A 12,208-nucleotide genomic window follows, 5' to 3' on the forward strand; every position below is an offset into this window, starting at 1 on the left:
TTGAAGTGCTAAAACCACCCACAGGGGTTCAACATCTACACACCTTCCTGGGGTTGGCATCATATTTTAGGCCTTGGATTCGTTCTGCATCCATTCTCATGCAGCCACTCTATGATTGTGTGCCCTCTCAACCCTTCAGACTTGATCAGGAAGCACTAGACAGTTTCTACTCATTTAAACTAGCAATCGTCTCTGCCCCAGCTCTAGGCACCCCAGACTATGCCAAACTTTTCCTCCTGTACTGCACTGAAATGCAAGGACATGCTACAGGGGTCCTAGCCCAAAAACATGGTCAGCAAAACAGGCCTGTGGCATACTACTCAGCCAGCCTGGACCCTGTAGCGAGAGGAGCACCATCTTGTGTCCGAGCAGTAACAGCTGTCACATTCCTTCTTGACAAAGCATCAGAGATCATACTGGACTACTCTAACCATCTACACTCCACATGACTTGCACAGCATTCTTAACCAAGTTCAACCCAAGCACATTTCTGTAGCCAGACACCTGAGACTGCAGTGTGCACTTCTCATGCCTCCCAATGTCACTCTGAAACGATGTACAACTTTGAATCCAGCCTCTCTCATTCCCATTAATGTGGTGGATTCAAAGGGGGGGGGGGGGGGGGAGAAGGACAAGGCAAACCACTGTTTTTGCAGAATTTGACTGAAGAGGAGCTTTTTGATGTATATCATGAACATGATTGTATGGCCCTTATGGCCCAAGAGACAGCAGGTTTTTCACATGTTTCTGATGTACCTCTCGCTAATCCAGATGTTGAGCTTTTCATAGATGGAAGCATCGGTGAAGACGGACGGTTCTACACTGGTTATGCAGTGGTAACACAGCACGAGGTAGTAAAAGCAGAACCACTCCCTCCTCATATGTCTGCGCAGCAGGCGGAGTTGACGGCACTCATTGAAGCGCTTAAAGGGGCTGACGGTAGAAGCTACAACATTTACACAGACTCAAGGTATGCTTTCGGGGTGGCCCATGACTACGGTCCTATATGGAGAGCAAGAGACTTTCTTACATCAACAGGCACTCCTATTAAACATGGGCACCTCATCAAACAACTGATGGAAGCGTTGCTGCTGCCCAAAGAGGTTGCCATAGTTAAGGTAAAGGCACATACAAAGCTTAATATCACCGAAGCAAGAGGAAACGACAAAGCGGATCGAGCTGCCAAAGAAGCAGCTAGAAGACCCAGACACAATGAGACCCCTGAGGCACCTCCACTGGTTATGGTAAGCACTGAGTGTAACCACTTCGACTTGAGTATCTTGCAGGCTCTGACTCGGCAGACAACCGGGGAAGAGAAACAGGTCTGGTCGAAAGCTGGAGCACGTGACCATGAAGGTTTGTGGATGGTGGGAACAGCGGGTGTGTCTGCCAAGATCCTTGTACCCCGTCATGGCTCAAGCTGATAGCTCCACAGGACCACCAGGGGGCAACAACTGAGGCTCCGTCAGTGTAATCCTAGCCATGGCAATACCACCAGTGCCACGTACAGCAGCAGTGACACCAGCTGCAGTAAGGCAGATTGTTCCTCAGGCTGCAATTGTACCTCAACCAGCAGCCATTCCATCATCATTGCCAACAATAGGACAGGAGGTGACTTTACCGGATGAAGCTCCGCAAGCAGTATATACCAAGGCTTCTACAGCAATCATAATCCATCCAAGACGCAGTAGTCCTGAAGTTCTTCCCTGGAAGCAAGGGAACCAAACAGCTTCAATGTAACCAGGAGGTTGTATCATTCAGCCCCATTAAAATGAACAGAGACTAGGGCAAGTCCGTTGTAAATAGTTAGACCCAGGGGGGCTTTGGCAACATGTTATATCTGATTATGTTTTATAGTCATAAGGAGAAAAAGAAGTAGAGACAATGGGATCATGAACAGTGAGTGATCAAAACTTTCTTCGTATATGGTTTAGCACCTATTCAGGTGCTCCTTCTTGGTTTTACACGCCTTTTAAAATACAGAGACTTCATCATTGCACATCAACTACAGACATAAAGAAAAACCTGTTAGGTGTGGCCGAAGATGAGGTCTAAAGGGGAAACCAGTTATATCTTCCCTCCCACCCAAAACCAACGTTGGAGGTTTTGAGCGGGTCCTCCATACAGCACAAGGACACTAAAAGATACCCCGGCTGGGATAGAATCTGCCACTTACCTCAAATAATGACTGTTTTTTCATTGTAACTAATAAAAATGTTATTATGATTGTAAATATTATACTATGTATAGGAAACGGTATATTGATAGTGTATAGGATTATTGTGAAAATCTAGTATAGCATTGGTAGAGTATCAGAACTAATAGGTATCCGTAGATTATTAAGTAGGGAACTGGCTTTTTGTAAAATATGGTGAATGTCTAATAGTAAATGAGAGAAGTATTGTTTCTGGGACAAGGTGTCCAGAGCAGGTGGCGAACCAATTAGCAACTGTTGTCACCCAAACAGTTTAGGGACATGTGTTAGTATTGTATAGATAGATGCAAGACATAAGGAATAATGAAAGTATTTCAGCAGGGATAGTGTGGCCTGACTTGGTAACGAACTTCACAGTTGGTAATGGTTGCTGCCAGTAGCACAATATAGAAGATAGGAATGGATAACTATCTAGGATGTAAGATATAGATAATGTAAGGTAATGTTATCATGTAACGTTGAAGTGAGAGAGTGTCTCTCATAAAGAGAAGTTGAGTTTGAATATGTTTTACCTGATAACACGTGTTTAAATTGTTTGTATGTTCCCCTGTAACATCATGTACTCTGTTTCAGCCCGTGGACGTGCTGCGCTTAATGGGGGGTAATGTGGCGCCCCTGAGGGTCCAGTCGCCACAGAGGTACTGCACCTCAACCAGAGGTGTAGTATCCCACCTTTCAGGCAAGATGGAGACAACAGACCTGGCTCTTACACAACACTGCATCCACCACAGCAGCAGGTGATGTGCTTCACCATCCCTGCTGGCTAGGAAAGGATGTTAGAAGGTGGGTGGAGCTGGAAGGTTGGAGTGGGAGAATAGAAGGGAAGTTAGGATCAGTCTTCCCTTAGGGGAAGAAGGGGAAAGACGTGCATAGGCAACCTTCCCGTAGGGGAAGGTGGGAAGACATAGAATTGTACAGCAGACCCCTGCTCTGAGGGCCTCCTGGTACGGACCGAAGGACTGAAAGAAGCTCCCTGAAGGGGAAAGGGATTTCCCAGAGGCACGGGTGGAGAGTGCTCATTCAGAAAGGATCTGTGAGCAATTGTATGCGTTTTACATTGAAATTAATAAGACCCAACTCTCTTGTTTTCCTCATAATGGGCTCATTTACTTTGAAAAAATGTGTGACAAATAATGTCTATTGGACTCTCAGAATTTGAGCCATGATTGTCTAGTGTATGGTGCATCCTATCGATCTCCAGCAGTCCTTATCAATAGGATCACCAAGGATAGTATTGAATAAAGTGAGCAGTGTCTGCATAATCACTTGGGTATTGATGCTTTCAGGTATACCTCTTTTCCAGATATTATTGTGATTTTCTTGGTCATCAACCATATTATACAGACTGTTTATTTGCTGGCTGTAAAGATCCAGTGTTAGTTTATGAGCATGTTGATGGTCCAAAACTTGTAAACATCATCCTGTAATCTCTGTACCTTGACAGTAAGCTGTGACAGGCTATAAGTGAGGGAACATATTTTCAGTTTTGTATGTGGTCTCCAGCCTTTGTACATATTGCTCCATGTCTTGTTTAGTTGGCATAGATGCAATATGATATACAAATCAATTATGGTGTTCCACATATCAGAATCCCCTGTGGTTTGGGAGGGGGGAGGTAAATTCCCCTGTGAAGCAAACACTGCTCAGTATGTGGGCATCGGTGAGAACACAAGAAGATTTGTGGAGCTGTTTTCTTGTGAGACCGACATTAAGAAAGGAGAAATTGCAAGACTTTCATAATGTAAGACAGCTCAAGCCTGTGAGTTCAGTGCTTTTTCCAAGCTGAGGCAGTAATGGCACCAGAGTGGGAAGATGTGCCCTTTGATAAGAAATGCGGGAATGTGAATCGCGACACCAATTAATCAGCATAGGCATGGAAGGAGAGTATGATTGTTTATATTTTAAAGAGACCGAACATGAGAAATGATAAGATACACTTTTCGGTTAAAACAACATTCTGAAGAAGAAAAAGGCTTCTCCCCTGTGTGACTACTCTGAAGTTTATTAAGAGTTAAATTTCCAAATAAAACTTTTCCTGCATTAGGAACATGAAAAAAGCTTCTCCCCCGTGTGACTGCTCTGATGGCTAAAAAGAGATGATTTCCTCTCAAAACATTTTCCACATTCTGAACAGGAAAAAGGCTTCTCCCCTGTGTGAATTCTCTGATGTGTGATAAGATTTGATTTCCGTGTAAAATATTTCCCACATTCTGAACATGAAAAAGGCTTCTCCCCTGTGTGAGTTCTCTGATGTGCGATAAGACTTGATTTAACTGTAAAACATTTTCCACATTCTGAACATGAAAAAGGCTTCTCCCCTGTGTGAGTTCCCTGATGTCTGATAAGATGTGATTTATTGTTAAAACATTTCCCACATTCTGAACAGGAAAAAAGCTTCTCCCCTGTGTGAGTTCTCTGATGTGTGATAAGATTTGATTTCCATGTAAAACATTTTAAACATTCTGAACATGAAAAGGGCTTCTCCTCTGTGTGAGCACTCTGATGTGCGATAAGACTTGATTTAACTGTAAAACATTTTCCACATTCTGAACATGAAAAAGGCTTCTCCCCTGTGTGAGTTCCCTGATGTCTGATAAGATGTGATTTATTGTTAAAACATTTCCCACATTCTGAACAGGAAAAAAGCTTCTCCCCTGTGTGAGTTCTCTGATGTGTGATAAGATTTGATTTCCGTGTAAAACATTTTAAACATTCTGAACATGAAAAGGGCTTCTCCTCTGTGTGAGCACTCTGATGTGCGATAAGACTTGATTTAACTGTAAAACATTTTCCACATTCTGAACATGAAAAAGGCTTCTCCCCTGTGTGAGTTCCCTGATGTGTGATAAGATGTGATTTATTGTTAAAACATTTCCCACATTCTGAACAGGAAAAAGGCTTCTCCCCTGTGTGAATTCCCTGATGTGTGATAAGATGTGGTTTATGGTTAAAATATTTCCCACATTCTGAACATGAAAAAGGCTTCTCCCCTGTGTGAGTTCTCTGATGTGTGATAAGACTTGATTTAACTGTAAAACATTTTCCACATTCTGAACATGAAAAAGGCTTCTCCCCTGTGTGAGTTCCCTGATGTCTGATAAGATGTGATTTATTGTTAAAACATTTCCCACATTCTGAACAGGAAAAAGGCTTCTCCCCTGTGTGAGTTCTCTGATGTGTGATAAGATTTGATTTCCGTGTAAAATATTTCCCACATTCTGAACATGAAAAGGGCTTCTCCTCTGTGTGAGCACTCTGATGTGCGATAAGACTTGATTTAACTGTAAAACATTTTCCACATTCTGAACATGAAAAAGGCTTCTCCCCTGTGTGAGTTCCCTGATGTCTGATAAGATGTGATTTATTGTTAAAACATTTCCCACATTCTGAACAGGAAAAAGGCTTCTCCCCTGTGTGAATTCTCTGATGTGTGATAAGATGTGGTTTATGGTTAAAATATTTCCCACATTCTGAACATGAAAAAGGCTTCTCCCCTGTGTGAGTTCTCTGATGTGTGATAAGACTTGATTTAACTGTAAAACATTTCCCACATTCTGAACATGAAAAAGGCATCTCCCCTGTGTGAGTTCTCTGATGTTTGATAAGATTTGATTTATGGTTAAAACATTTCCCACATTCTGAACATGAAAAAGGTTTCTCCTCTGTGTGAGTCCTCTGATATGTGATAAGATTTGATTTATCTGTAAAATATTTCCCACATTCTGAACATGAAAAAGGCTTCTCCCCTGTGTGAGTTATCTGGTGTGTAACTAGATGTGATTTCTGGTTAAAACATTTCCCACACTTGGAACAAGAAAATCTATTCTCCTCTGTGTGAATTTTTTGATATTTAAGAAAAGACTTTTCGAGGGGAAAACTATTTACATATTCAAAACGTGAGAATGGTTTATTTGCTTTATAAGTTTGTTTTTTAATGCTTATTTTGTGACTTTGAGTTTCCTCAGGGGTCAGTAATGAATCAGAAGACAGGACCTGTTTCAAAGGATCAGAAGGTTGATCTTTGCTTTGAAGGGATGATGGTATATCTGGAGTAATGGCATTCACTTCAGTTGTATCCTGTGTAATCTCAAGATCATCTGATTTAAAAATTGAAGATGTCAGCTGTCCCCCTGATCTCCTGGTACAATCATCTGCCAAGAATAAAACCAATTATTATTTTTGAATAAAATCATTGAAATTTATAAAAGGTGTAATATTTTTATGCAGTTTCTCACGACCCTGTTTGAATTTAGTCATTTTTAAACTGAAAAGTCAGGATAAAGGGAAACTCTGTTGTTATTGTACAGAAATTCACACTTGGCCTCACTGCACATTTAATGTTAGTGATCATAAAAGAGAAGTTTGGCCAGAAAGACTGGACCTGGTCTTGTAGGGACCATATGAGCACATTCAGTAGCACAGAAGGGAGAGAAGCTACATTCATCCAATAAAATATCAGGGATCTAGGAAGCCAACAGCATCATTACCTTCCACTTTCTCTTACAGACCCATCATAATATTTTTCTTCAAGTAATCTTCTAACTTGTCAGCACATTCTATGTACACTGTCATTTGGCTTTTTAGTTTTCAGATCTGGGCAGGTAATGATCAGCGTCTTCTAATCCCAGGGGGTAAGTGGTTCCTCCAAGTTGAAACTTCTATAGAAAAGGGCTTTCAATGACCAACGTCATCTGAACTGTTTTGGGTGGTGGAAATTGTTGTCTAGCAGCAAAATGGTGATCACACGATTGTATAATATATATGGGGAAAGACAACCAAGCCGTCAGGAAAATCAATCAATAATATCATAAAACCTGAGGCTTTTGAAAATGATTTTTGAATATGCAAATTTTGTCAGTCACACAGAACCCAACGTTTCGGCCGAGCAGGCCTTTATCAAGGGTATTTATATTTAAAAAATATAATAATAATGTAAAATTAGGAATCATGTCTAAGAATGACACAAAATGAAATAAGTACAGTATCACTGACTGACGTATTAGTGCGAGTGAAAAAAGTTTATAATAAAAGAAGACATATGGTCAATATACGCAATACATTGACAAAATTTACAGAAATAACTAAAAAGATTTTTTTCCTCTCAGGAGTAAGGACTCCATCATCAGAATAAATCCTCACAATAAATCAATAAGTACAATCTGTAAAAAAAAGGGAAAAAAGAGGGGAGAGAACAGTTACTCAAATACCATAAATAAAATACAGCCTAACGCAGCTTAAAGGTACCATAGAGTAACTGTGCAACAAGTAAAAGGATATAAGTACCTGTGTGGCCATATATTGAAGTTTCAAAAGCTCTAAGAAAGAAGAGGAGAACAAAAGGGTAAAGATAATATCACTGTTATCTGTTGTACTTGAAAAGATCCTTTCTCCTCTCTTACATTTGATCCCCTCATGGCTTAGAGATACATCACATTTTTTGTCTTGCATTAGGGATTTGAATTTAATTTCGGTTAAATGTTACTTGGTGACATTATAGGTCACTAGTTTATATACTAGTATTAGCCATACAAGGGGTATTCAAGCCGTAAAATTTTTTTTAGAAAATAAAACGGATTTTTCTAGCGACATTCAATCTTTTTGTATCTCTATGTTGACTCTCATTCTAACAAAGAATTTTTTCTTATTTGAGGATCAGTTTTTTATTCAAGTGGCACTGCAATGGGTTCAAATGTGGTGCCCCCATATGCCAATATTTTTATGGCAGAATTTGAATTAGAGTTTGTCTACCCACATGTTCTCTTCCAACAGTACTCGGTACTGTGGAAAAGATACATAGATGACATTTCTCTCATCTGGACGGGTGACTTGGTTTCTCTTAAGAGTTTTTTCCAAGATATTAATACAAAAGGTGCAGGTTTATCTTTCACTATGCAATATAATTCAGTTTCTATTCCTTTTCTTGACACCAGGGTTATTAGAGATATTGATGGTTCCCTTTCCACTGATTTGTTTGTAAAACCAACGGACAAAAATAGTCTCCTACATTTCACTAGCTGTCATCCTTAACACATAAGAAAAAATATCTCTCCCAAGATCACAATTTTGACGTATTACCCATATTGTGTCTGATAATCTTAATCGTGTTGGTCGTTTTGCTGAAATGAAATCCAAATTCGAATCCCGAGGATATCTCGATTCCCTGTTGTCTTTTTCTCCTCCATCTATATCTAGTCCTGCAACTAAAATTAATAGGGAGGCCTTCGTTAACACATACCATCCCTTTATGTATATCATCCATAAGGATATTCGTCGACACTGGCCACTCCTCTCTAATTCTTATCCTCAGATACCCCAATTTCAACCTTTACCCATGCCAGATCGGGAAAGATTTTTCCAATTAAGGACTATTACAATTGTGACTCATCATATGTAATATATTTCATAAAATGCCCATGTGGTCTCGGATATGTTGGAGAGACTACCCAACATATCCGAGACTGTGTCTCTCAACATAAATCCACTATCAGCTGTAAGAGAACTCTGTTACCCATTCCAGCTCATTTTATTTCTCATAACCACAATATTTCTCAGCTTCGTTATCAAGTTATTGACAGTGTACCTCTGGATAGACGAGGTGGCAACAGGATACAAAGATTGAAAGAAAGAGAGTCCTATTGGATTTTTGTTCTTCAAACATTGGAACCTTTTGGCATTAATAGGGAGTATGAGGTTTTTATTGATTTTTTTATTGATTTTTTCTCCAGGTTTTCTCCATTTTAATTTTATTTTTAACTTCCATTATGATAATGTGGAGTTTTGGTGCCTTGATCTTCTTTTTATAGAGAGCACTATATTTACCTTATAATATTAGTTATTTTGGATATATACATGTGATAGGGAAACCCTGATTTTTTGGGGTTCCTTCATACACTCTTAGGGTCTCACTCTCCATACTTCTATGATATTAGCTGACAGAGAAGAGATCAACTCTCACCTAATCCTGTTATTCTTGCCTCTCACCTCTATAAGTCTTATGATTCATGCAACTAAAGAACATATCACGAGTTCCATGTAGGCCTAAGGTAGATAATGAGTACATAGTCTTAGAAACAGATAAAGGGGCTATGAACCCTTATTAAGACAGGTTAATGAGGCTAATGTTAGGGTATTGTATAACCAATACCTGTTTCCACCTTTTTCTGGAAATTCCCGAATGTATCTAATAATTAACAGCCGAGTACAATCTGATTGGTTGCCGAATATGAATATGATTGGTTGAAACCATTTATGCTTACTCTTGAATAATCAACTGTCTAATGGAATATGATGATGTAATGTAACCTCCTACTCAAAAGAGTATATAAACTTGATCTGATTAAACAGCTGAGTGGCATTTTGCAGATACATAACCTGTCTCTGTGTTGATCAGTCACCTTGCCCGGGCAACAAGCTATCAATCTGGCTACCATCCAGTATATCTAAAGATCTCCCGTTGAGAGATAAAGATCAAACTCGTCATTTGGCGTCCCATTGGGCGGGCTGGTCGCAACAGGAAGACCCCCGGCATCTGAGATCCGGCAGCCGCAGACTGAGGCCTAGAGGAAACACAGACTAAAATCACTGGTGAAGGTAAGAGCCATTGTTTCTTACAACTTTCTGTGTCTCCTCTTGTCACATGCTCTGCAGCCGGGTTTCGGGTACAGTATAGCCGTCTTCTTATATGACCAGTTGTTTGGCAAAGAACCATAGAATATCCTTGTGATACATTAACGGTATACCGTATTGGAGGTGTGAATGTGTGTGTAGAGGATGAGACTCCCTGAGTGAATTGAATGACCGTATGCATGTAATAAGGATTGTGACATAAAATCCTGAATGTATAAGGGAGTCCGTTAGGTATGCTAACTGGTCAATTGGTACCAGAAATAGAGTGGAAGAACACTAGGAAGTCAAACACATAGTCACACCTGAGATAAGCTGAAACCAATATATTTTGCTGTTGTCGCGGAGCCACGCAGAGAAATTGGATTGCACGTGGTTGGGCTTGCCCTATCCGTGTTTTCTGTTGGCCTGCGGGTTTTACAACAACTTAGCTGATATCTTGGGGAAGCTGCAACTGTGTGGGTTATGCATGATCGCACCCTCCATGGTATAGGACTGTTCAATTTCTGCCTTGCCTCATATGGGACTAGAAGATTATGAGAAAATTTGGGTCATATTAGTCTGCCTATGGTTAGTTGGATTTTCTCTCTGGTTGATATATAGAATTGCTGAATATACTAGGATTAATTACAGAGAAGTGCCATCTCGCACTGAGCATGTAGAGATTTAGTGGGAGGTGACCGGGTGGGGTCACGTTGGCCAAACCACTAAATAAGTAAACTTCTTTATCAGGTTTCTACGGTCTTGACACCTATCAACTGGGAAGGTGGGGAGGCAGTTTAGGTCACGAAAGTTCAGACACTGAGCGGAAATCCCTTATAACAACGGCACGCAAGCCTATGCATCGAATTAGCGAAGTGCAGTCGGCATAGGTCAAGGAATTGCAAGCGAAGTTGGGAAGTGGGCACAAAATAGCAGCACGTATTAAGAGAATAGTGAGTGACAAACAGAGAAAGAGGCAGACAGAGAGATCAGACGGAAATGGGAAACGCAGAACGTTCAGAGCATCAGGAGGGTTGCAAGGCGTGTGAGATAATAGAGAGAAGAAAAGGAAAGTTTGCTGTAAAAGAGGCAAAGAAGTTGTTAAAAGGTTTAGGAATGAGGGTGATCCACTGGATTACTCTCTCTGGGAGTCTGCTCTAGCACCAAGCAGGGGATGGATTGCTCACAATGAGTTAATAAAACAAGCAAAGGCTTGGGCAGAGGTAGCAAAGGAAATGAAGAGAGATGGTTGTTGGGTTAAGGAAGAAACCCCGAAAGGAGTGAGGTATGCAAGGAAAATAAAAACGCCTCCACCTTATCAGGCCCATCCTATGGCAGGACTAGAGGGATGGACTTATGTGTGGGGACAGGAAAACCACGACTGGCGTGAACAATGTTCTGCTTGCGGGAGACCAAGACCCCACAAAGGCACAGGGATATACCCAGTCCTGCAGGGTCAGACTCATTATCAGGTCCCTGGGTACATACAACAACATGGTAGTAAAACCAGAAAACAGTATGCTGATTACAATGGAAGAAGGGGAATATCAGACCATGGACACGACTGGTATCGCAGCAGCTGCAACATCTACCCCCGCACAACCGACTATACAGACAACTACTGTGTCTCATTACTGACCATGGAGTCCAAAGGACCAAATGACATTAGTCAAAGACGCCCCACACCCATTTGATTTGCCAATGGCCTTTTATAGATGGATGGTAGGATTAAACAACACCTACACCTGCACATGGATGGACTTACGAGTCCCTCCTGAGGGGGAAAATTGGGGATGCAAGAATGGAGTCAGTATTAGAGGATATAAACAGAGCTGGAAGGTCATACAGTGCAGAGAGTAGACTGGGAGCACAGTACGTACAGTAAGAACTATAGAGTCAGGGATGCATTTCCTGAGAGGTCTGCACACATGGAGTCGAGGAAAGGAGGGGGAATCCACTATCTCCCTTCTGGATGTGGTACAGGGTCCTAAGGAGACAGACCAGTTTTGGGGGAACCTGAAGTTGAGATATGCAGATCTGGGCTATGACATCATGGGAGAAGCAGGAAGGAAACTTTTCCATGGAGCTTTTATGGCAGGGCTTAGATCACAGCTCAGACAGAGGGTGCAGGCAGCTAAGCCCGACTGGAGGACATTCCTCATAGAAGACTTAGTGCGTGTGGCAAAAGGTGTTGAGTTAGACCAGAGGATGAAGCCAGTATAGATACAGTATGCGTCCAATGACACCCAGACAGGTCAGAAAGCTACCCCAGCCAGAAATTACCGCAGACAGATTGAATGTTACAAGTGCGGTAAGATGTGCCATATTAGCCGACAGTGCAGATCAACCAGAAAAGAGAACCAGGCCATGACGGACGTCCCGACCCAA

General features: G+C 41.2%; 1 protein-coding gene across 1 annotated transcript in view; it reads right to left on the bottom strand.

Annotated features, from left to right (window-relative positions):
* The window catches only part of LOC141047058 (uncharacterized), a 101,474-nt gene that overhangs the window by 16,588 nt on the left and 72,678 nt on the right, over positions 1 to 12,208 (bottom strand). Inside the window, 1 exon segment of the mRNA XM_073541989.1 lies at positions 4,423 to 6,366. Coding sequence (XP_073398090.1) covers positions 4,423 to 6,366 — 1,944 coding nt within the window.

The sequence above is a fragment of the Dendrobates tinctorius genome, unplaced genomic scaffold (assembly GCF_039654945.1).
Source record: "Dendrobates tinctorius isolate UK_male_01 unplaced genomic scaffold, ASM3965494v1 ptg000126l, whole genome shotgun sequence".
Classification (NCBI taxonomy): Eukaryota; Metazoa; Chordata; class Amphibia; order Anura; family Dendrobatidae; genus Dendrobates; species Dendrobates tinctorius.